At 43.8% G+C, this 26748-nt stretch overlaps 1 protein-coding gene across 1 annotated transcript in view; it reads right to left on the bottom strand.

Annotated features, from left to right (window-relative positions):
* LOC110521578 (solute carrier family 53 member 1) overlaps positions 1-26748 on the bottom strand; it is a 103022-nt gene that overhangs the window by 19798 nt on the left and 56476 nt on the right. Inside the window, exons 3-6 of the mRNA XM_021599217.3 lie at positions 10923-11024; positions 4518-4735; positions 3387-3536; positions 198-281 (exon numbers count right to left, since the gene is read on the bottom strand). Coding sequence (XP_021454892.1) covers positions 198-281; positions 3387-3536; positions 4518-4735; positions 10923-11024 — 554 coding nt within the window. The remainder of the gene's footprint in view (positions 1-197; positions 282-3386; positions 3537-4517; positions 4736-10922; positions 11025-26748) is intronic.

The raw sequence follows: 26748 nt of genomic DNA, 5'->3' as shown, positions 1-26748 counted from the left end.
GATGAAGAGTGGGAAGTGTGTTGAACTGTCATACAACGTTAATGTTGATGAGATGCTGACACGAGCTGGAATTATAGCGAGAAAGATCTAAAAGTGATTGGTTAATGGTCCACTAACTAAAATACACACTATACTGACTTGGTATCCCCCTTTCCCTTTCCCATTCTAATAAATCTATGGTGCAGTCACTCTCTCACCTGTGCTGCCCCCAGTGGAGGCACTCTCAGCCTCTTCATGGCTTTCTGACGGTCCCCTCCCTCCAGCTCTGTGGTCACCAAAGCCTGACAAACACACAACAAAGACATGTCAAAGGGAGGTCTATTACTCAAATCAAAATCAAATCAAATTGTATTTCTCACGTGCCGAATACAACAGGTGTAGTAGACCTTACAGTGAAATGTAAGGGGGGGGGGGGGTAGTCATTTGATTAGCTGTTCAGGAGTCGTATGGCTTAGAGGTAGAAGCCTCTTGGACCTAGACTTGGCACCACCTGGTATAGAGGTCCTTGATGGCAGGAAGCTTGGCCCCTGTGATGAACTGGGCCGTACACACTGTCCTCTGTAGTGCCTTGAGGTCGGAGGCAGAGCAGTTGCCATACCAGGCAGTGATGCAACCCGTCAGGATGCTCTTGATGGTGCAGCTGTAAAACCTTTTGAGAATCTGAGGACACATGCCAAATCTTGTCAGTCTCCTGAGGGGGAATAGGTTTTGCTATGCCCTCTTCACGACTGTCTTGGTGTGTTTGGACCATGTTAGAGATGTGGACACCAAGGAACTTTAAGCTCTCAACCTGCTCCACTACAGCCCCGTTGATGAGAATGGGAGCGGGTTCGGTCCTCCTTTTCCTGTAGTCCACAATCATCTCCTTTGTCTTGATCACGTTGAGGGAGAGTTTGTTATCCTTGCACCCCACGTTCAGGTCTCTGACCTCCTCCCTATAGGCTGTCTCCTTGTTGTCGGTGATCAGGCACTGTTGTGTCATCAGCAAACTTAATGATGGTGTTGGAGTCATGCTTGGCCGTGCAGTCATGAGTGAACAGGAAGTACAGGAGGGGACTGAGCACGCACCCCTGAGGGGCCCGGGGGTTGAGGATCAGCGTGGCAGATGTGTTATTACCTACCCTTACCACCTGGGGGCGACCCATCAGGAAGTCCAGGATCCAGTTGCAGAGGGAGCTGTTTAGTCCCAGGGTCCTTAGCTTAGTGATGAGTTTTGAGGGCACTATGGTATTGAACGCTGAGCTGTAGTCAATGAATAGCATTCTCACATAGGTGTTCCTTTTGTCCAGGTGTGAAAGGGCAGTGTGGAGTGCAATAGAGATTGCATCATCTGTGGATCTGTTGGTGCAGTATGCAAATTGGAGTGGGCCTAAGGTTACTGGGATAATGGTGTTGATGTGAGCCATGACCAGCCTTTCAAAGCATTTCATGCCTACAGATGTGAGTGTTACGGGTTGGTAGTCATTTAGGCAGGTTACCTTGGTGTTCTTGGGCACATGGACGATGGTGGTCTGCTTGAAACATGTTGGCATTACAGACTCAGACAGGGAGAGGTTGAAAATATCAGTGAAGACACTTGCCAGTTGGTCAGTGCAAGCTCAGAGTACACATCCTGGTAATCCGTCTGGCCCTGCGGCCTTGTGAATGTTGAGCTGTTTAAAGGTCTTACTCACATCGGCTGTGGAGAGCGTGATCACACAGTCGTCCGGAACAGCTGATGCTCTCATGCATGTTTCAGTGTTATTTGCCTCGAAGCAAGCATAGAAGTTATTGAGCTCGTCTGGTAGGCTCGTGTCACTGGGCAGCTCTCAGCTGTGCTTCCCTTTGTAGTCTGTAATTGTTTGCAAGCCCTGCCACATCCGACGAGCGTCGGAGCCGGTGTAGTACGATTCGATCTTAGTCCTGTATTGGCGCTTTGCGTGTTTGATGCTTCGTCGGAGGGCATAGCGGGATTTCTTATAAGCTTCCAGGTTAGAGTCCCGCTCCTTGAAAGTGGCAGCTCTCAGTGCGAATGTTGCCGGTGAATCGATGGCTTCTGGTTGGGGTATGTATGTACAGTCACTGTGGGGACGACGTCCTCGATGCACTTACTGATAAAGCCAGTGACTGATGTGGTGTACTCCTCAATGCCATCGGAAGAACCCGGAACATATTCCAGTCTGTGTAATTTAGCATCTGCTTCATCTGACCATTTTTATTGGCCCGAGTCACTGGTGCTTCCTGCTTAAATTGTTTGCTTGTAAGCAGAAATCTATTATGGTCAGGTTTGCCAAATGGAGTGCGTGGGAGAGCTTTGAACGCTTCTCTGTGTGTGGAGTAAAGGTGGTCTAGAATTTTTTCCCTCTGGTTGCACATTTAACATGCGGATAGAAATTAGGTAAAACTGATTTAAGTTTCCCTGCAGTAAAGTCCCCGGCCACTAGGAGCGCTGCCTCTGGATGAACGTTTTCCTGTTTGCTTATGGTGTTATACAGCTCATTGAGTGAGGTTTAAGTGCCAGCATCGGTCTGTGTTGGTATGTAGACAGCTACGAAAAATACAGATGAAAACTCTCTAGGTATATTGTGTGGTCTACAGCTTATCATGAGATTCTCTACCTCAGGTGAGCAAAACGTTGAGACTTCCTTAGATATCGTGCACCAGCTGTTGTTTACGTATATAAGCATAGGCCCCTGCCCCGTGTCTTACCAGTGGCTGCTGTTCTATACTGCCGATAGAGTGTATAACCTGCCAGCTGTATGTTCTTAATGTTGTCGCTCAGCCACAACTCAGTGAAACATCAGATATTGCTGTTTTTAATGTCCCGTTGGTAGGATATACCATATTCAGTTCGTCCCATTTATTTTCCAGCGATTGAACGTTAGCTAGCAGGACGGAAGGCAAAGGAAGATTAGCCACTCGTTTCCTGATCCTCACAAGGCACCCTGATCTTTTTCTGCGAAATCTCAGTTTCCTTCTCCAGCGAATGATGAGGATCTGGGCTGGTCAGGTGTCTGTAGTATATCCCTCCTGTCAGACTCATTGAAGACCAACTCTTCATCTAATCTGAGGTGAGTAATTGCAGTTTTGATGTCCAGAAGCTCTTTTCGGTCATAAGAAACTCTAGCAGCAACATTATGTACAAACAAGTTACAAATAACGCAAAAAAATAAATAACAAAATAGCACGGTTGGTTTCATTCTAACCATCATGAAACGGTTAGAATGCAACACAACATATTCAATGAGAGTCAAAGACCAGGATCAGACTACGCTAGAATGAGAAATTTGGCCAATCATAATATCATGATTGTACCTAGCTAAAATAGCTAGTAAACATGGTTGGAAAATAGTTAACCTCAAGAATGCCTAGACATCCACAGCCATGGGCTTCGGTTCCATACGTACCTCTGTCTCAGAGATGAGCTGAGTGATCTTCTTACAGGTGTAGAAAGGGGCCACCTCCACATGGGCCACACGCCAGTCAGCCCCGCGGGGGGTCTCCAGGATCTTATCATGCTTCTTCAGGATTTTACGGAAACCTGTGAAGTTCAGATTCTGGGAGAAAGACCAATCCTGGGGTTAGGGTTAGGGAATTGAATTGAGCAAGAGCTGCAGAGAAACATCAACAGGAGACAATGTCTGAAAGGTTATTCTGCTGAGATCAAGAGAGAAACAGAGAATGAAATTGACACCAATAAAGAGAGATGGATAGAGAGAGACTGAGCTGTAGAAAGACATGTTATGCTTATAGCAGCATCAAACAGAAAGAGAGGGTGTGGAGACAAGCTGACTGGGTCTCACTTGGTAGTTATGCAGCAGGATGAGGCGGAGCTAGTATCTAGGGGTAGTGTGCAAGGTTTAGGGTTAAGGGTACTAACTTGGTAGTTCTGCAGCAGGATGAGGCTGAGGTAGTATCTATGGCAGGTGTTTGCAAAAGGCGGCCCATAAACGGCCCGCAAGTCATTTTTTTGAGAATTTTAGTTTTTGGTCAAAAATATTTTCCATCAACAGGAATTCAGATATTTATTTATTTAGGAAATCTGTTCCCAAGTATTCCTACTAATAAAAAAAGAGACATACATTATGTGATCATGTTTCAATGTAATCAAGGTAGGAAATTATTGTTATTTTTAAATACAATCTATTTTTGGGCTTAGTTGTGGTCAATTTGCAGTGTACAAAGTATTATAGTTATTACAATTCCCCGAAGCTCCAACAAAAATCAACCCGCGGCTGAATCTAGTTGTCTAACCCTGATCTAGGGTTAGTGTGTAGGCTTTACGTTTAAGGATACTTACTTGGTAGTTATGCAGCAGGATGAGGCGGAGGTAGTATCTAGGGGTCATGTGTAGGGTTTAGGGTTAAGGGTTAATGGTACTAACCTGGTAGTTCTGCAGCAGGATGAGGCTGAGGTAGTATCTAGGGGTCATGTGTAGGGTTTAGGGTTAATGGTACTAACTTGGTAGTTATGCAGCCGGATGAGGCGGAGGTAGTATCTAGGGGTCATGTGTAGGGTTTAGGGTTAATGGTACTAACCTGGTAGTTCTGCAGCAGGATGAGGCTGAGGTAGAACTCGGAGAAGGCCAGCTGCAGGTCCTTGATGTTGCGGTGTTTGCAGCGTTCCTCCTGGGACAGGTGGAACACCGTCTTGCGTTTGCGGAGGCCTGGGGCATTGCTCTCCCGCTGCGCATCCAGAGACGACTGCAGCTCATTCTGCAGGGTGGCAAAACGCCTCTGTGCTTCAGCAAGTTTCTCTGCAGGAGGAAAAATATGGAAAACAACTGAGTGAGCAACAGTGTCATGGCTGCAGTATGCCCAAGATAGAACTCTCAACAGCCCTGCAGGAAGTCCAGTCGAGAGGTAAACACTCCTCTCCATTACGGAGGAAGCGGAAGGGGAGTATTAAGTTCTTTAGACATGTAAATGCAGCCCTCAGCAAGCCCATTACCAGGGTCAGAACAATGTTAATTTCCCTCCTGAGAGAGAGGGACAGCAGGGCAGGGAAGAACCTGAGTGGATCTGGAGCATGGCCCACATTCTCACCACCTTGCCTTGGCCTCACCCAGCCTCACTGCACCCCAGTCCCTTTCCCACTACCACATTCCTGGACTGGACTCCTCAAGCCAAGCTCTGACACATATCCTCCACTGTCCCCTCAGCCTCGGGCTGCACTTTGCAGCCCACCACACATCCTATTCATAGGCAAAGGCTGAAGACAGATGCTTTTGGAATAGACCTCCTCAATCCTGATTCACGACTAGACCGCCTAGTAAAAGCGATGGTAGTGGCCTAGCACCGTCTCATGTCGCCCACGGTCAGTGAGGACAGGGGTGTTACATTAGGTGCAGTGGGTTCAATGGTTACTTTACCGCTCAGTTGCATACACAGCCTCTGGATTTCACAGGACTGCCTGAATAGCTGTTCTTTAGATTGCTAAAATTAGAGTTATCCCTCACAGAATAACAGGTAGATTATGTCACTGTCTACTCTGTCCAGAGGGCCTCCTATCTGCTCTGCATGGATCAAGTCATGACATAACATGAGGCGTGAAAAAGTCCAGACCCACATACTTTACCTAAGTAGGAAGAAATTAAGCCTGATTAGATGTGTGTACAAACAAAGGTGGTAGATATGTATGCAGGTTGAAGAGACTAATAGAGGCTTTAATGTCTGAACTTTGCCAGGAAAACCCACAGGTAAAATATTGTCTCTAGAGTCTATATTTGAGGATACATACAAATATTTTAGATATAGTGACAGCTCTTAACAGAGACTGTGTTGTGCTTCGGTTTTTCTCCCTGGAATATAGTTAAGTCATCATGGAGCAGTGAAATGAAGGGGGTCGATGACCCCTTTCAGAAGAGAGAAGCTGCTTGCCACAGCTCTCTGTGGAGAAGAGGAGTCTCTTATGTAAAACTCACACATTGAACACGACATGAAAAGAGGGAGATAACGCTGTCTATCCAGCAAGATTCAGTAATTGCTTGTTTCATCCCAACATCCGGCTAGGAGGATTGAGAGGTTATGATGCTGCAATCTGGAGTCATGTGTGAAGTGAATGGCTGGGTTACATGACTGCTAATAAGACCCAACACTGCTGAAAACAACCTTCCCTAAAGATTTCATTATAGCCTACATCGAACCAGACTGCATTCAATTATAATAATGCCTGGTGTCTAGCCTTGACTTACTCAGACGTCTGCTGGATATGCTTAGGGCCTGTTCGCAAATTACTATGGGGTAGTGCTGAGCGATTAGCTGAACATTTGGTTCTCTTTCATAAAAACATTTTGGGACCAACATTGGTTTAATTATTTGTAACCTTTATTTTAACAGTCAGTTAGGAACATTCTTATTTACAATGACGGCCTACATTTGAATTGCAATTATTATTTTTTGCACAGTTTCTCTATAGATAAATCATATGATGCCTGAAATGTGTGATGTAGTAGGGAGTTGTAGTTCACAACAGGCCAATATTCTACATGATGTGCAGTTCATTTTGAACAACTATTTTTACTGACTCGAGAGTCATGATTTGTTTTTCTGAGTAACTCATTCATTTTAGTCGTTAGTTTGACCTGATAGTGAAGGTTGAAATGAGCCCTACAGCAGGAGTAATACACGCGGCATCACTACTTTAGCCAGAAAACATGGTAATTACCTACAATGACCATAATCCATTGCGTACCTACTTGTCCGGTCTGTGTGTTTTTTTAAGCCTGCTACAGGAGTACACGCGATCAAGAGGGATAGCGGGGTATCTGTATGAATCAGAAAGATACATTTAGGACTTTTTAAGAGGTTTTATTGCAACTTGGAATGCAATTTAAGACCAATTTCGAGGTCTGCGAGCGCCATACACGTGCTAATGTTCCACTCCAGAAATAAGCACAAAAACATTTTAGCAAAAAGTTGTATTTTTACGGCAGTCTCTTTCACCAAAGACTATACATGGTTCATAGTGTATTATCAGGCAGGTGTGCTATTTTAGCAATGAGCATTCTCCCGTAGCCTAACTGATGTAGCAAAGTGGCTAGCCTATAGATGGCTGAAATATGGGGTTGCCTATCTAACTGCATTTGTTTAGGCTACCCCAATGGGCTAGTCAATAGCTAACCTTAGATCACAAACTAAGTGTTGTCGCAATAACATTATTTTGACTTCGATACAAATGCCAGCTTAATATAACGATACTCAATATGATTCCACTGTGAATTTTCTTTCTCAAAGTCAAATATACACCTCTGTTACTGTAAAAACATGCGGTCAACTCTCCATCTGGAGAGCCAGGTTACTAGGTGCAGGCTTTTGATCCAGCCCTCTCAAACACACCTGTCAGCTCCTGTTGAGCAGTTGATTGGTAAAATTGTTAGAGCAGGCCTGAAACAAAAGTATGCAGTACACACCCAATAGCTCTCTTGGAGGTAACTATTATATGCTATAGCCTAACATTAGAACTACAACCAAACATTTGATTTTAAAAAACACATTCCCGTTTTCAGTGAATCAGGTATATAATGGCAATACTTCAAATCCAAATCATTTTATTGGTCACATTTGGCCGCCTTTCGTTCCAGTTCTCAGGCAGTTCCAGTGCTGCCTGTGACTGGAACGAATTGCAAAAATCGCTGAAGTTGGAGACTTTTATCTCCCTCACCAACTTCAAACATCTGCTATCTGAGCAGCTAACCGATCGCTGCAGCTGTACAAAGTCTATCGGTAAATAGCCCACCCAATTTTACCTACCTCTTCCCCATACTGTTTATATTTATTTACTTTTCTGCTCTTTTGCACACCAGTATCTCTACCTGAACATGACCATCTGATCATTTATCACTCCAGTGTTAATCTGCTAAATTGTAATTATTCGCCTACCTCCTCATTCCTTTTGCACACAATGTATATAGACTCTCTTTTTTTTCTACTGTGTTATTGACTTGTTAATTGTTTACTCCATGTGTAACTCTGTGTTGTCTGTTCACACTGCTATGCTTTATCTTGGCCAGGTCGCAGTTGCAAATGAGAACTTGTTCTCAACTAGCCTACCTGGTTAAATAAAGGTGATTTTTTTATTTTTAAATACACATATTTAGCAGATGTTATTGCGGGTATAGTGAAATGCATGCAAGTCAGCTAAAACTTGTTTATTTATTTATGATCCTGCTAAAATATTTCAGTGGTCAGGGCAAGTAAGATCTATTGACTAACATGAATAGAGTTGAAGTCGGAAGTTCACAGACACCTTATTATGTATTTCAGCTTTTATTTCTTTCATCACATTCCCCGTGGGTCAGAAGTTTACATACATTCAATTAGTATTTGGTAGCATTGCCTTAAATTGGTTCACTTGGGTCAAACTATTCAGGTAGCCTTCCACAAGCTTCCCAGAAAAGTTGGGTGAATTTTGGTCCATTCCTCCTGACAGCTGGTGTAACTGAGTCAGGTTTGTAGGCCCCCCTGCTCGCACACACCTTTTCAGTTCTGCCCACAAATCTTCTATAGGATTGAGGTCAGGGATTTGTGATGGCCACGTACTTTGGTGCGAAAAGTGCAAATCAACTCCAGAACAACATCAAAGGACCTTGTGAAGATGCTGGAGGAAACAGGTACAAAAGTATCTATATCCACAGTAAAACGAGTCCTATATCGACATAACCTGAAATGCCGCTCAGTAAGGAAGAAGCCACTGCTCCAAAACCGCCATTAAAAAAGCCAGACTACGGTTTGCAACTGCACATGGGGACAAAGATCTTACTTACTCTGGTCTGATGAAACAAAAATAGAACTGTTTGGCCATAAGCATACTTTAAGGACAACAAAGTCAAGGTATTGGAATGGCCATCACAAAGCCTTGACCTAAATCCTATAGAACATTTGTGGACAGAACTGAAAAAGCATGTGTAAGCAAGGAGGCCTACACACCTGACCAAGTTACACGAGCCCTGTCACTGGGGAAGCTTGTGGAAGGCTACCTGAAATGTTTGACCCAAGTTAAGCAATTTAAAGCCAACGTTACCAAATACTAATTGAGTGTATGTAAACTTCTGACCCACTGGGAATGTGATGAAATAAATAAAAGCTGAAATAAATAATTCTATCTACTATTATTCTGACATTTCACATTCTTAAAATAAATTGGTGACCCTAACTGACTTTAGACAGGGGATTTTTACTAGGATTAAATGTCAGGAATTGTGAAAAACTGAGTTTAAATGTATTTAGCTAAGGTGTATGTAAACTTCCGACTTCAACTGTATCTATGCAATATGGTAGCCTAGCCTATGAAGATGTCAACAACCATTAGAAACAACATGCAACCTGTCCATAGGATCATTTTAGTGAAGCAATGGGTGGCTGACACTACATTTTAACTCCAGTGAGTGTAGGCCTATATGAAATGTAGATCTGTGTAACCAGTTATTTATATGGTCAAATATACAGGCTAGCATACGAATTATGGATTAATAGGGCTACATGAATTTGCCTAACTTCCTAAATTAGCCTACATCTCTTTCTGTCTTCACTGTTCCCTACTTTCACAATTCTCCACTGGCATCACAGAATAAATGGCCTGAGTAGCCTCTCGCTCTCCTTATTTCTCTTGAACTAGCCTAGCCCAATGCGAGTCCCAATAGCAATATTTGGTTGAGCAATTTTTTTTAAATTAGGAGAAGAATCACTCTTGCTTACTGAATATAACATTGGCTACACCATTGGCAATGAACTGGCGGTAAATTATGAATGACAAGAGCGCAGGCTACGTGTAGCTCAGATGTGAGGTGATCACATAGGCTGGTGGTGATACATTGATACATTGCAGCACTGATGCAGTATATAAACGTAGCCTACACAGGAGAGACAGAGGGAAATCCATTAATTCATTCACACAACAAGCCTGTCTTTTGCAGAAAATGTGTTCCATTGGTCGATAGACAGGAAAAATAGGAAAAACTGCAAAACGGTGAATGTAAACCAGGAAACAACACACTATACCCTCCCCTGTACCCAATTAAAAAAACTACACAACCCTCCCCTGTACCCAATAAAAAAACTACACAACCCTCCCCAAAGCAAAGAAAAAAGTTACTCACTCCTCCCCCATTTTGGACCCCCCCTCTCCCTAAGTAATTTTAGAACCGTCCCTTATTGAGCAACAGTGATGGGAAATCATTTTTTTTCAGAGGAAATAAAAGCGAGGAGCAACAGGATTTTGGTCAGAGTCCCAGTTCTCTTTGGCAGTCCAACCTGGCCTGAGTTTATTTCAGCTTCCTGCAAAGCTTCAATGGGAGGGGATGGGAGGGGATGTTTATTGGAGAAGAAAAACAAGGAAAGGCTTTAAGGAAAGGCTAATTAAAGTGGACACTAATGAATGCACCTCTTGAATACTTTGTTGGCTTCCCATCTAGCTCATATTATTACCAATAAAGTATGTGCTTGATAGTAATGATTCAGAATATATCGAATGTCCATGTTGACAGGCAGCATCAGCCCATTAAATGCAGTTATACTAACAGCCTCTAGGGGCAGCAATGTTTCCTTATACCTCAGCGAAAAGGTTTATAAGCAGTACTGCATATGACATCTCATATTACATGAGGCATATATACTCCCTCCCTGAAATGAACCAGGCCTCCTTTGCTAATTTGATCAGCCATGCTTAAATCCAAGTTCCCCGCATTAGACAAAACGTCACTTAGTTGGCACACAAGTAAAGCTCATCACTCTACATGACACACAATGTACAACTGTATACATGTGCAAGACGTCAAGGCAATTACTAACTACTCCCAATGCACTGCAGGCTGACAGTTATGGCATTAGAAGTTAGCCTACTGTGAGTGGGCAAACTGCAGATGCTCAGGGCCGATCAACAGGATGGTCTCACTTAGTCAGAGAGAATAACTCGCATAGCAGCACTGCTCCATCAAATAGGCCTACCTGAATAGAATGTGTTGATCTTCAAAAGCTCTTTCTCACAATTCTGGAAAAACTTCTCCTCAAACTTGGCGTAGTATCTCTTGACAGTGTCTTCATCTGTGACTGGAGAGGGAAAATATATATATATATATAGAGAGAGAGAGAGACCGAGAGAGAGAGAGAGAGAGAGAAAGGTCAGTTTTCAGAGAAGAGGTACATTAGCTGCTTATCATAACAATATTCAACAAAACCACATTATGTAACCAATCAGAAACAATTCTATTTTTTGGGTGAGATATAAAAAAGAAACAATACAGAACATACACAAACATCAAATACATCAGACCTGCCCAGACCCACGTGCTCACACCCCCATCTCCAGCGCCCACATCACTCTCCGCCACATGGCCTCAAACTGCACCATGTTGTTTCTCTCCGTTGCCCGCGCACTGTCAACATTTAGAAAATAAACCATTTGACATTTCCATTGTGTTAACAACGGAAGATTGGTTGGTTTTCAGTTTTTAACAATACGTTTTTTCAAGATGAGTATCTCACTGCACCCTCTTATTCCATGTCTTGAAATATTCAGACAGACGGATTAAAAGTACATTTACATTGTAATACTTCTGACAGTCAACTTTCTAACTCCGCCCATAACATGTGGACTTTATAACATTACCAGAAGGCATGGACTATTGAGTCTGTCACGTTCTGACCTATTTCCTTTGTTTGGTATTTATTTAGTATGGTCAGGGCGTGAGTTGGGTGGGCAGTCTATGTTTGTTTTTCTATGTTTTGGGGCATTTCTATGTTTCGGCCTAGTATGGTTCTCAATCAGAGGCAGGTGTCATTAGTTGTCTCTGATTGAGAATCATACTTAGGTAGCCTGGGTTGCACTGTTTGTTTGTGGGTGATTGTCTATGTCAGTGGCTTGTGTCAGCACAGGTCTAATTTGTAGCGTCACGGTCGTTAATTGTTTTGTATGCAGTGTCAGTACTTTCTTTATTAAAGATTTACCATGGACACTTACCACGCCGCATTTTGGTCTTCCGATCCATCTCGCCTCTCCTCTTCAGATGAAGAGGAGGACGATCGTGACAGAGTCGTTGTTAGTTTTACACTTAAGACATGACTCTGCCGTTGTGCTGTAGAATTTGTGTATTTTGTCTTGTATAATAAATTCTATACATTAGTTTACACTGGATTAAGCATAGATTTTCGTTAACTGTAATTCCGTTACTTATGTTCCAACATTCCCTCCATATTGTGCCAATATCAGGTCTTTTTAAGTCTTGGTTCCATCAGCTTATATATTTTTTTCTAAGAGTGTCAGTTGGATAGGCTTTTAGATATGAGAAACAATTCATGAACACAAACCATTATGGAAACCAGCTTTTTGTGCAACAGTTCATGAATATGGTAATTGTAGACCGAGAGGAATGTGAGCATTTTTGGGGAGAAATACAGGTATCTGTTGGACTCATCCACATCCTTCAGGCTGATTCTCCTTAGACAACAATCCGTTTTAAGGATTGTACAGTACAGTGAAATGCCTTTCTTGCGAGCTCTAACCCCAACAATGCAGTAATCAATAACAACCTCTAACCTCTGGCGGGCAGAGATAGACCGAGAGGGGTGAAGGAAGTAATTCACAGTGTATAAATAATTAAAATGTTAGGAACAAGCACAGGGCGGCAGGTAGCCTAGTGGTTAGAGCCAGTTGGGCCAGTCACCGAGCATGGCAGTTAACCCACTGTTCCCTGTGCGCCGAAGACGTGGATGTCGATTATGGCAGACCCTGCACCTCTCTGATTCAGAGGGTTTGGGTTAAATGCGGAAGATGCATTCAGTTGTACAACTGACTATGTATCTTTGCTTTCCCACTGGCTCAGCTCTAAATAAGGGCACCTTTGATATGGTTAAGGATTCTGGCTGAACCAGGCTGGGTAAGGAGTCTGTTCAGTAACCTCTCCTCCCTCCTGTGTTATGTTGTTTTAATCTCACAGTCATCCGCCACACAGTGTAACCCAACACCCCTGTGAGTTGCCCGGGGGATTTCTTCCTCTGTCTGCATCCCCCGCTCCCCCACCCCCTCCCCAATGGCAGCCAAGAGGACCAGGGCCACAGGGCGCTGTCCCAAGCCACAGGTCTACACCACAGGATCAACAGGCTATAGTTCTAATGCTTCATAGTAACCACATCCCATCAGTCTATAACAGCTGGCAATATTTGACAGTGATCCTGAGAGTAGAGAGTCACAGTGTAAGAGACAGGCCTCGCCTGCTGGGACTGAGAAAGACAGATACAAAGATGATCTGCACACTGAGAGAATGTGCTTCTCTATATCCTCTCTCTGCTAATAAAACACTTATTATTTTTCAATGATTATTCATCCCGATCACTCTCTTATCAATGTTAGCCTGTCCAGACTTGCGAGTTGACACCAGTACTGATGCATCATTGATGTTCTATCTAAATGTCACAGCGAAGGATACATCACACTATCCATCAGTAGGGTAAGAATAGAAATGTTAGCTAGCCTATCATATGAATTTACCCTTTGATGCAAGTTGAAACCTTTAGATGGAGAGCCATTCAATTATTTTCTCGGTAATAAGAAAAAGATGCCCAAGGCTGTAGGCTGTCGATATCCCTGCTCTATTCACCTGCAAGGAGAGCGAGAATGCAGGGAGAGACTGATTGTGTTCGGTAAAAGGCAGTTAAAATGTTCCTCAGAGCCAGCAAGGAAGTCAACGATTTATAGCTTTGCAGGAAAAATGAGAAAAATATCTGTTTATTTAAAAGTACAGTGCATTCAGACCCCTTGACTTTCTCCACATCCTGTTACATCACAGCCATATTCTAAAAGTGTGTTTTTCCCCTCATCAATCTACACACAATATCCCATAATAACAAAGCAAAAATAGGTTTAGATTTTTTTTCTCACATTTATTAAAAATAAAAAACTTAAATATTACATTTACATAAGTATTCAGACCCTTTACTCAGTACTTTGCTGAAGCACCTTTGGCAGCGACTACAGCCTCCATTCTTCTTGGGTATGACGCTACATGCTTGGACCGCCTGTATTTGAGGTGTTTCTCCCCTTCTTCCCATTTCTCCCAGATCCTCTCAAGCTCTGTCAGGTTGGATGGGGAGCATCACTGCACAGCTATTTTCAGGTCTCTCCAGAGATGTTCGATTGGGTTCAAGTCCGGGCCCTGGCTGGGCCACTCAAGGACATTCAGAGACTTGTCCCAAAGCCACTCCTGCATTGTCTTGGCTGTGTGCTTAGGGTCATTGTCCTGTTGGAAGGTGAACCTTCGCCCCAGTCTGAGGTCCTGAGCGTTCTGGAGCAGGTTTTCATCAAGGATATCTCTGTACTTTGCCTCGATCCTGACTAGTCTCCCAGTCCCTGCGGCTGAAAAACATCCCCACAGCATGATGTTGCTACCACCATGATTCACCGTAGGGATGGAGACAGGTTTCTTCCAGACGTGAGTTCAATCTTGATTTCATCAGACCAGTGACTCTTGTTTATCATGGTCTGGGAGTCCGTTAGGTGCCTTTTGGCAAACTCCAAGGGGGCTGTCATGTCCCTTTTACTGAGGAGTGGCTTCCATCTGGCCACGCTACCATAAAGGCCTGATTGGTGGAGTACTCCAGAGATGGTGGCTTTCTGGAAGGTTCTCCCATCTCCACAGAGGAACTCTGGAGCCCTGTCAGAGTGACCATCGGGTTCTTGGTTACCTGCCTGACCAAGGCCCTTCTCCCCCGATTGCTCAGTTTTGTCGGGCGACCAGCTCTGGTGGTTCCAAACTTCTTCCATTTAAGAATGATAGGTGCCACTGTCTTCTTGGTGACCTTCAATGCTGCAGACATTTTTTTGGTACCCTTCCCCAGATCTGTGCCTTAACAATCCTGTCTCGGAGGTCTACAGACAATTCCTTCAACCTCATGGCTTGGTTTTTGCTCTGGCATGCACTATCAACTGTGGAACCTTAGACAGGTGTGTGCCTTTCCAAATCATGTCCAATCAATTGAATTGACCACAGGTGGACTTCAATCAAGTTGAATGGAAACAGAATGCACCTGAGCTCAATGTTCGAGTCTCATAGCAAAGGGTCTGAATACGCATGTAAGTCTTTTTTATTTGTATTTTTTTATATACATTTGCAAAACATACTTATATCCATTTTTTTCTTTGTCATTATGGAGTATTGTGTGTAGATTGATAAGGAAAACAATTAATTGAATCCATTTTAGAATAAGGCTGTAATGTAACACGTGTGGAAAAAGTCTAGGGGTCTGAATACTTTCCAAATGCACTGTATAATACATTTCGATGTTAATCATACTCAGTGGTTGGAAATGTTTCAGAATTCATTTTATGAACTGAAATAGTCCCAAGGTGCTGGCACACTAAATATGTCCCCTTTATTGAAGTTCAGCCTATCCCCATGAGAGAGGCATCTTGCAAGTCCTGATTCTGCATAAAAACAACATAACCAACATAATGACTTGAACAAAGGAAAACAACAACAACCATGTTCAACTTTCTGAACTGAGCCTGGACAGACAGACAGACAGACAGACAGACAGACAGACAGACAGACAGACAGAGTGTGCTGTAAAACAGCTGCGATCAGTGGGGCATAGCCAGTGTTGTGTTGAGGAGGTCAGGAGGGCGTGTGAGTGCCCAACAGTGTGTATCCACACTGCACCTCCCATTCCGTCTGGAGGAGAGGAGGATGAGAGGACACAGCTACCTATCTGAGGGATGGATGTATGCTCTGCCCAAGCCTCAGAGAATTTCATGACTCACTTCCCAATGACACTGCAGTCACAATACATGTTGGGCCAGGAAACAATCAAGGGAGAGTTCAGCCATTTTACGTCGTCTGGCTGGCAAGCTATCGCTCCTCCCAGCACAGACTGGGGTAAGACTCAAGTGTAGAGAAAAAGCCTGTGAGAATAGGGGACTGCAGTACTGCTTCAAAACAAGGTCAAAAACAAGATCCCAAAGGAAGGGGTCATAGAACACTGGGAACCAGTCTACATAAAGGGGGAGGCAGATGACAAATAAGACGGAGAAATAAGACGCATGTGGACTTTTGATGAAATGAGCCTAGAGGATGTTATGAGAAGAAATGGAGGAGATGAAAGCCTAGACAGAAGGGTAGGGAGAGGGCTGTGGAGTGACCCCTCGCCCCCCTCTCTCCCCCCGCTGACGCTCTACTGAGGAGCCCTGCTGGACCCCAGGAGACCGTGAGTGTGTGTGTGTGATGTGTTAGAACAAAGGAGTGAGAGGCAGCTCTGCTCTGAAACAGCCCTGTAGCTACACATTATTCACCAGGCGTCCAATGCAAAAACGTCTCTATAACCAACATTCCAGCCTCATGTGCTTCACCTCAACCTTTTCCAAAGACTCAAATCTGCATGAATCAACATAATTAGGCACCCTGAGTTAGAGCAAAGTGCAAGCTGTCTATGACTCCATGCTAATATATTTTCAACTAAAAGGACGGATATAAATGGACAGCTTAATTGCAGATTAAAAAAAAGACTAAGGCGCAGTGGTTAAGGGCGCTGTATTGCAGCGCCAGCTGTGCCATCAGAGTCCCTGGGTTCGCGCCCAGGCTCTGTCGTAACCGGCCGTGACCGGGAGGTCCGTGGGGCGACGCACAATTGGCCTAGCGTCGTCCGGGTTAGGGAGGGCTTGGTCGGTAGGGGTGTCCTTGTCTCATCGGGCACCAGCTGTGTTAAGAAGCAGTGCGGCTTGGTTGGGTTGTGTATCGGAGGACGCATGACTTTCAACCTTCGTCTCTCCTGAGCCCGTACGGGAGTTGTAGCGATGAGACAAGATAGTAGCTACTACAACAATTGGATACCACGAAATTGGGGAGAAAAAGGGGTAAAATAAAAAATAAAAAAATATAAAAAAAAGACTAAAATAATAATAATGATATAGAGCATTTATTCTCATTTATCAAAGATGTCTGTATTTGTTTGAATCCAAGCCCTTCTCTCTCACCGTATGGGGCCTCATTATTGCACCACTGGCTGGTGAGGAGACAGCCCAGTCCACTCATACTCCAAATGTATCATCCTCCCCAGTGTCCCTCTGACGGACAATTCTGGAGGGCTTCCCCTGAGCTCATTACCCTCTGAGTGGTACTGTGGCACAGCCAACAGCCCTCAGGGTAACCCCTCCAGGCAGCCGACTGCTACCCCCAAACAGCATTCTGCTACAAAAACCCAGAGCCACAGAGAGCAAACAAGCTGGGTCACACCAAAGCTGGCTCCACCGGCTATCAGTAAATGGTATCCTGCAGCAGTATCGGCCCTGACATTACAGGGATGAGGGAGCGCTTAGGTGGTGTGTGTGTGTGTGTGTGTGTGTGTGTGTGTGTGTGTGTGTGTGTGTGTGTGTGTGTGTGTGTGTGTGTGTGTGTGTGTGTGTGTGTGTGTGTGTGTGTGTGTGTGTGTGTAGCGCAAGCAGTGAGATGATGATGGAATTCCTCCTAGGAGACTAATAGTTCTGTCCCTGTGGGCTCAGTGTGAAGATGGATGTTCTGGCTGACTCCTTTAGTGGTTGATTGTGTTGGTTTTACATCCGCATTTCACCTCTCTGTCAGCACAGAGCAGGATTCTACTCTTTCTTTTGAGGTAAGCTCCTTGTTGTTTTGTCTATATATAGTGACATGATGGAGCTGTGAGATTTGTACCCTTTTAGCCATGACAGAGTGTCTCATGGAGGACAGGCTGGGCAAGTTGTCTTTTTTTTCCCCGTTTATCTTCATGGTTTCTTAGCTCTCTTTGTTTCAGTGGATACTGGATATAGCATTTCTAAAAAAAAGTATGAGTTCCGTTTGATTAAGATGTGTTAACAAACGCTGCGAATCATGGACAAGTGCCTGAAGGGGATGGGGTATATTATGCACCATAGTCCCAGTACACGGGGCTTCCCAGCCTGCATACAGCCATTACCACCATGTTTCAACTGACGCCCAGGGCAGTCACAGGAGGGAAGTGAGAAAAGTGTAAGTGCTTTAGAGCAGTCAGGAAAATAAAAACACACTGATTCTGTAGTAGAGGGATGGGTGAGTAGACTCTGAGTGTTTGCGAGTGTTTGATAGCATCTAAACCTACACAAACCATTAGCAGCCACATTTACAGAGCTGTGATGAATTCTACAGTATGTTTTACTTTAGGACGAGGTTCAGCACTATGGACAGCTCCTGCTCCAGCTAAGCTGCTGTTGGTATGACCAGAGGCATCATGCCCATAGCGGGCACAGAGTAGGGGCATGTTCCCCCTGAGATTTTTTAAAAGCATAATAAGCATTAATAATTAAGCATAATGATTATGGTTATAGATTGCATGAAAAAGTTGTTTCAAGTGTTTGAAAAATGCTAAATTCTCCAATTTACGAACAACCGCCCAAATCAAATCAAATCTTATTTGTCACAGACACATGGTCAGCAGATGTTAATGCAAGTTTAGCGAAATGCTTGTGCTTCTAGTTCCGACAATGCAGTAATATCCAACGAGTAATCTAACCTAACAATTTCACAACAATAACCTTATAAGCACACAAGTGTAAAGGAATAAATAAGAATATGTACATAAAAAAATATATGAATGAGTGATGGCCGAACGGCATAGGCAAGATGCAGTGGATGGTATAGAGTACAGTATATACATATGAGATGAGTAATGTAGGGTATGTAAACATTATATAAAGTGGCATTGTTTAAAGTGGCTAGTGATACATTACATCAAGATGGCAAGATGCAGTAGATGGTATAGAGTACAGTATATACAGTGGGGAGAACAAGTATTTGATACACTGCCGATTTTGCAGGTTTTCCTACGTACAAAGCATGTAGAGGTCTGTAATTTTTATCATAGGTACACTTGTGAGAGACAGAATCTAAAACAAAAATCCAGAAAATCACATTGTATGATTTTTAAGTAATTCATTTGTATTTTATTGCATGACATAAGTATTTGATACATCAGAAAAGCAAAACTTAATATTACAGAGATCATACGTTTCCTGTAGTCCTTGACCAGGTTTGCACACACTGCAGCAGGGATTTTGGCCCACTCCTCCATACAGACCTTCTCCAGATCCTTCAGGTTTCGGGGCTGTCGCTGGGCAATACGGACTTTCAGTTCCCTCCAAAGATTTTCTATTGAGTTCAGGTTTGGAGACTGGCTAGGCCACTCCAGGACCTTGAGATGCTTCTTACGGAGCCACTCCTTAGTTGCCCTGGCTGTGTGTTTCGGGTCGTTGTCATGCTGGAAGACCCAGGACCGACCCATCTTCAATGCTCTTACTGAGGGAAGGAGGTTGTTGGCCAAGATCTCGCGATACATGGCCCCATCCATCTTCCCCTTAATACGGTGCAGTCGTCCTGTCCCCTTTGCAGAAAAGCATCCCCAAAGAATGATGTTTCCACCTCCATGCTTCACGGTTGGGATGGTGTTCTTGGGGTTGTACTCATCCTTCTTCCTCCAAACACGGCGAGTGGAGTTTAGACCAAAAAGCTCTATTTTTGTCTCATCAGACCACATGACTTTCTCCCATTCCTCCTCTGGATCATCCAGATGGTCATTGGCAAACTTCAGACGGGCCTGGACATGCGCTGGCTTCAGCAGGAGGACCTTGCGTGCGCTGCAGGATTTTAATCCATGACGGTGTAGTGTATTACTAATGGTTTTCTTTTGAGACTGTGGTCCCAGCTCTCTTCAGGTCATTGACCAGGTCCTGCAATGTAGTTCTGGGCTGATCCCTCACCTTCCTCATGATCATTGATGCCCCACGAGGTGAGATCTTGCATGGAGCCCCAGACCGAGGGTGATTGACCGTCATCTTGACCTTCTTCCATTTTCTAATAATTGCACCAACAGTTGTAGCCTTCTCACCAAGCTGCTTGCCTATTGTCCTGTAGCCCATCCCAGCCTTGTGCAGGTCTACCATTTTATCGCTGATGTCCTTACACAGCTCTCTGGTCTTGGCCATGTGTGTGGATAGGTGTTTTTTTATAGGTAACGAGTTCAAACAGGTGCAGTTAATACAGGTAATGAGTGGAGAACAGGAGAGCTTCTTAAAGAAAAACTAACAGGTCTGTGAGAGCTGGAAATCTTACTGGTTGGTAGGTGATCAAATACTTATGTCATGCAATAAAATGCAAATTAATTACTTAAAAATCATACAATGTGATTTTATGGATTTTTGTTTTAGATTCTGTCTCTCACAGTTGAAGTGTACCTATGGTAAAAATGACAGACCTCTACATGCTTTGTAAGTAGGAAAACCTGCAAAATTGGCAGTGTATCAAATACTTGTTCTCCCCACTGTACATATGAGATGAGTAATGTAGGGTATGTAAACATTATATCAAGTGGCATTGTTTAAAAGTGGCTAGTGCTACATTTATTACATACATTTTTCCAGTGGCTGGAGTTGAGTCAGTATGTTGGCAGCAGCCACTCAATGTTAGTGATGGATGTTTAACAGTCTGCTGGCCTTGAGATAGAAGCTGTTTTTCAGTCTCTCGGTCCCAGCTTTGATGCACCTGTACTGACCTCGCCTTCTGGATGATAGCGGGGTGAACAGGCAGTGGTGGTTGTTGTCCTTGATGATCTTTTTGGCCTTCCTGTGACATTGGGTGGTGTAGGTGTCCTGGAGGGGAGGTAGTTTACCCCCGGTGATGCGTTGTGCAGACCTCACTACCCTCTGGAGAGCCTTACGGTTATGGGCGGAGCAGTTGCCGTACTAGGCGGTGATACAGCCCGACAGGATGCTCTCGATTGTGCACCTGTAAAAGTTTGTGAGTGTTTTTGGTGACAAGCCGAATTTCTTCAGCCTCCTGAGGTTGAAGAGGTGCTGCTGCGCCTTCTTCACCACACTGTCTGTGTGGTTGGACCATTTCAGTTTGTCTGTGATGTGTACGCTGAGGAACTTATTTTTTTTTTACCCTCTCCACTACTGTGACATCAATGTGGATAGGGGGGTGCTCCCTCTGCTGTTTCCTGAAGTCCACGATCATCTCCTTTGTTTTGTTGACGTTGAGTGTGAGGTAATTTTCCTGACACCTGTCACGACTTCCGCCGAAGTTGGCTCCCCTGTCTGTTCGGGCGGTGCTCGGTGGTCGTCGTCACCGTCCTACTTGCCACTACCTATCCCTTTTTCGTTTGTCTGTTGGTTTTGTCTTATTAGTTTCACCTGTGTGTATTTTAGTTTAATTAGCGTCCTTATATATAGTAGGTTGTCCCGCCCTTGTTTTGTGCGGGATTGTTTTTTGTTACTCTGTTGTATGGTGGTTTTCGTGTGTGTATTCTCCGGACTATTTTGGTCCTGTGTTTGGGCTGGTCAATTGTATGCGCCCTGTGTGTTGGCGTGACCGTTTTTGTGCGCCGGAGAATAAATTGACAATCTACTGAACCCTGCTCTCTGCGCCTGATTCCACCCACCACTCCTAGTATCTCGTGACAACACCACACTCCGACGGCCCTAACCTCCTCCCTGTAGGCCGTCTTGTCGTTGTTGGTAATCAAGCCTACCACTGTAGTGTCGTCTGCAAATTTGATGATTGAGTTGGAGGCGTGCATGGCCACGCAGCCGTGGGTGAACAGGGAGTACAGGAGAGGTCTGAGAACACACCCTTGTGGGGCCCCAGTGTTGAGGATCAGCGGGGTGGAGATGTTGTTACCTACCCTCACCACCTGGGGGGCGGCCCGTCAGGAAGTCCAGGACCCAGTTGCACAGGGCAGGGTCGAGACCCAGGGTCTCGAGCTTGATGACGAGTTTGGAGGGTACTATGGTGTTAAATGCTGAGCTGTAGTTGATGAACCGCATTCTCACATAGGTATTCCTCTTGTCCAGACGGGTTAGGGCAGTGTGCAGTGTGATTGCGATTGCGTCGTCTGTGGACCTATTGAGGCGGTAAGCAAATTGGAGTGGGTCTAGGGTGTCAGGAAGAGGGGGGAGGTGATCTGGTCCTTGGCTAGTCTCTCAAAGCACTTCATGATGACGGAAGTGAATGCTACAGGGCGGTAGTCATTTAGCTCAGTTAACTTAGCTTTCTTGGGAAGAGGAACAATGGTGGCCCTCTTGAAGCATGTGGGGACAGCAGACTGGGATAAGGATTGATTGAATATGTCCGTTAACACACCAGCCAGCTGGTCTGCGCATACTCTGAGGACGTGGCTGGGGATGCCGTCTGGGCCTGCAGCCTTGCGAGGGTTAACACGTTAAAATGTTTTGCTCACGTCGGCTGTAGTGAAGGAGAGCCCGCAGGTTTTGGTAGCGGGCCATGTCAGTGGCACTGTGTTGTCCTCAAAGCGAGCAAAGACGTTGTTTAGTCTGTCTGGGAGCAAGACATCCTGGTCCGCGACAGGACTGGTTTTCCTTTTATAGCCCCCAGGCCATCCTCACGTACTTTGTGCCCCCTCAGATTTTTGGGGTGCATGACGCCCCTGGGTAAGAGTCAGTTTGGTTGGGAACACCTCATTGGTTGTTACTGGAGGAAGCAGTACCATATTAGTCTACCTCATGAGAAAACAATACAACAATACGCCAGCAACCATAAATCCACTCTAAAGCTCTTGATATCCTGTTGACCTTTATGGAGGTCAGAAGTGAAAGAAATAAGGGGACCTGAACAAAATGCTCTATATCTGAATACAACATGTCTAGACTTACTGCCTGTTGTGTTTATTCCATACCTTCACAAAGAAAAACAATCTGGGCTTTAATAATACATTCTCTGAGAAAAACAAGTTGTGGTGTATTCCCTTGCAGGTTGCATAACTGGCGGGCAGCGCTTCACGTTTTCTGGTTTAAATACATAATGAGGGGCACTAGCATCTTCTCTAAACCTCACTCAAGTCCCCCCCTCCTTAGATGGTGGTCCCTAACCCACCCCATCAAACCTCTACATAAATCCTTCATGTTAACCCCCATGTGGTGATGAGCAAACATCAGCTCTCCGCCATGTCAGAGGCTCTAACCCTCCGTGAGCTGTACACACACACAGAAAGAAACATGAGGTGTTGTGGGTCACAGGTAATAATGAAGGAGAGGGTTGTTTACAAAAATCATATTGCATAATCTACTGGAAGCCTTTGTTTTCTAGTTGAAAATGGATGCATCTGTGTTACACTTTATGCCCAAGTCCACGTTTCTTTCCATTTTTACTGAACATCTTCTTAGTGTCCCGATTATCACAGTGATTGTGACAGAAACATGGAGTATGACTGGCCCAGAAAACTGTGGGTGATGTGTTCAGACTAGAGGTCGACCGATTATGATTTTTCAACGCCGATACCGATACTGATTATTGGAGGACCAAAAAAAGCCGATACCGATTAATAGGCCGATTTATATATATATATATATATATATATATATATATATATATATATATATATATATATATATAATCTCGTTCCCTTTATATATATTTGTAATAATGACAATTATAACAATACTAAACAAACACTTTTATTCTAACTTAATATAAAACATAAATAAAATCGATTTAGACTCAAATAAATAATGAAACATGTTCAATTTGGTTTAAATAATGCAAAAACATTGTTGGAGAAGAAAGTAAAAGTGCAATATATCCCATGTAAAAAAGCTAACGTTTAAGTTCCTTGCTCAGAACATGAGAACATATGAAAGCTGGTGGTTCCTTTTAACATGAGTCTTCAATATTCCCAGTTACGAAGTTTTAGGTTGTAGTTATGTTACATCTCTCGTCGGAAGGCATGGAGCAAAACGCAGCGTGGTAAGTGTTCATGATTATTTATTACTCAAAAACACTCAAACAAAATAACAAAGTGAAAAAATGCACCTGACAGAAACAGTTCTGTCAGGTGCAGACACTAAACAGAAAATAACTACCCACAAAACACAGTTGGGAAAAAGGCTGCCTAAGTATGATTCCCAATCAGAGACAACGATAGACAGCTGCCTCTGATTGGGAACCAAACAAAGAAATAGAAAACATAGAAATAAAGAAATTAGAATGCCCACCCTAGTCACACCCTGGCCAAACCAAAATAGAGAATAAAAGCCTCTCTATGTCCAGGGCGTGACAAGTTATTATAGGAATTTATAAGACTATTTCTCTCTATACCATTTGTATTTCATATACCTTTGACTACCTTTGACTAGATGTTCTTATAGGCACTATAGTATTGCCAGCCTAATCTCGGGAGTTGATAAATCATAAACAGTGCTGTGCTTCAAGCATTGCGAAGAGCTGCTGGAAAACGCAGGAAAGTGCTGTTTGAATGAATGCTTACGAGCCTGCTGCTGCCTACCACCGCTCAGTCAGACTGCTCTATCAAATATCAAATCATAGACTTAATTATATTATAATAAACACACAGAAATACGAGCTTTAAAAGCCATTAATATGGTCAAATCCAGAAACTATAATTTAGAAAATAAAATGTTTATTCTTTCATCAACCATGTGTAGTTAACTAGTGATTATGTGAAGATTGATTGTTTTTTATAAGATAAGTTTAATGCTAGCTAGCAACTTACCATGGCTCCTTGCTGCACTCGTGTAACAGGTGGTCAGCCTGCCATGCAGTTTCATCGTGGAATGCAATGTAATCGGCCAAAATCAGTGTCCAAAAATGCGGATTACCGATTGTTATGAAAACTTGAAATCAGCCCTAATTAATTGGCCTTGCCGATTAATCGGTCGACCTCTAGTTCAGACCAGTGATATTATCATCTCTTATTGTCCTGAAGGTGTAGTCAGGGGAGACAACATGACATGGATTCCTCTCTGAGCCTCACAGACACACACAGCTATAAGAGCCCCAGTCATTTTCCACTTCATTTAAGCCATGTAATGATGCCCCATTGTTGTTTTATCACCCATATCCTTCTGGCATCATTATTACCTTAGCTGAAAGTGCAGTTACTGCCACTATATTATTTTCTCTCATCTCGTTCCCTTCAACCTGACTTCAATCATTTTAATGGAATGGAAGTGTACCAGAGGTAGCTATAAAATACAAGAAAAGCTCTAGTCTTATGGGTGCTGTGAGGACTCTTCGACCTACCCGAATTAGACAGGATCCTTTTCATATCTTATCACCTAATTGTATTGAATTGAGGGAGTGGGTGGGTGTTCTCCTGTGCTGCCTCAGCTGGCATTATTCTCAGGTTTCACCCTGTCTGACGAGTAAGGAAGACTTGTTTTTGGGGAGAAAAAAAGAAAGAAATAGAAGAGAAAAGAAAAAGAGAGAGAGAGCACTCCCATAGAGCAGTTCTTCCTTGCAAGTTGACGTTTATTTGGGATGAATCTCGTCCTGGAGGCAAGATGATGGAGGGATGGCCAGAGAGCGCGAGAAAGAGAGAGCGAGAGAGAGCACTCACACAGAGCAGTTCTTCCATTCTACCTACATCCTCTTGTTCCAGGCATACAGGATAAAAAGAACATGAAACAAAAACCTGGCAGACAGTGTCCCAACACCAACCCAACACCTCCTCCCACTCTGCTTCCTTCCTCTTCCCATTCCCCTTCCAGCCAGAATTAATTCCACCAGTCATGCAGCTGTGGTGCCAAGAGACCATTAAGAATCCACATTAACTAGGCTAGCCTGCCAGGCCCAGAGTGGAGTATCAACCCGAGTAAGGAGGGGTATAAATAAAACAGTTTGCTAAGTAAGCAACTCAAACTGAATCAAACACAGTTGTAGTCGTAAGAGGCTCACCACTTTGAGAGAGGTGTTTGTTTATCCAGTGCATCGATAAGTGTGTGTATAAGCGTGATTGCGCCTGCGTGTGTGTCTGTGTGGGTTGAGGTGGATTGCCGGCAACCTGCAGGTATTGCACCAGTTGAATACATTAGTGGCAGGAAGGAGCCAAGACCAGATGGGATATGAAATGATCTGAGGGACCAAGAGGGTTATATCATGATATACTACACCAGCTCAGTGAGACAGAGAGAGACACAGGGAGAATGAATCATGAAACATTCACCAGCTCACTACCTAATAAAACCCACTGCCACAAACTAGATTATGCTGGAGGTGTTGAATGTCTATTTATTGCCATGTCTTTAGAGAAGTGAAGAGGGAATATTTCACAAACAGTCCTAGCAGTTGTTGATTGTGCTGAAAATAATCCCTTCCTTTGAATTGAATGTAGTGAGAATGTTAGACGAAATCAGGCGATCCCTTTTGCTACAGTACTGTAGTTTGGAAGCGCTGTCCAAGGTTCTGAAACTTTCTGCATTTCAGATAAGAAACAAGCCTGACATACTGTACAGAATAAGTTGCCTCTGTTGTACTTTCAGGCAATTTCTGTACCATAATAGGAATGAACGTCAAAACAATGAATTAGAGACAAATTGGGTTATCTCCTCTCAGGCATAGAAGGATCCTTGAATGTATCCCTTCAATGAAGTCTACATCCCTCAAACCACATTAAAGCTACGATACTAAACCTCAAGGGAAGTTGGTCAAACTTTGATTATAACTTCTTAAATATTTGACCATAGTAAACCTTTCACAATAGCTTTGAACCAATTACCTTAGAGAGTATATAGCCTCTTATAGCCTCTATAAGTCAAGACAATGGATAATCAGAGTCTGACAACAAGATCCTTCTTACAATGTGGGTAATTTATTCCACATTTATCAGTACCATGTTACTACTGTAATTGTTTGGGGGACTCCTGAAGTGGAAACTACCATCTAATTCTGAGTGTGTAGGTCTGCGGCTCGATTCCCCACTGCCCTACTCTGCTTTGCTCTGCGTTGCCCTGGATTGTTTCCATCATCACTGTGATAAGGCCGGA

This window comes from Oncorhynchus mykiss, chromosome 4 (assembly GCF_057628025.1).
Source record: "Oncorhynchus mykiss isolate SJ-2025 chromosome 4, ASM5762802v1, whole genome shotgun sequence".
NCBI classification, from domain to species: domain Eukaryota; kingdom Metazoa; phylum Chordata; class Actinopteri; order Salmoniformes; family Salmonidae; genus Oncorhynchus; species Oncorhynchus mykiss.
The sequence above is the reverse complement of the archived record's forward strand: the minus strand, read 5'-3'. Positions and strand labels throughout refer to the sequence as shown.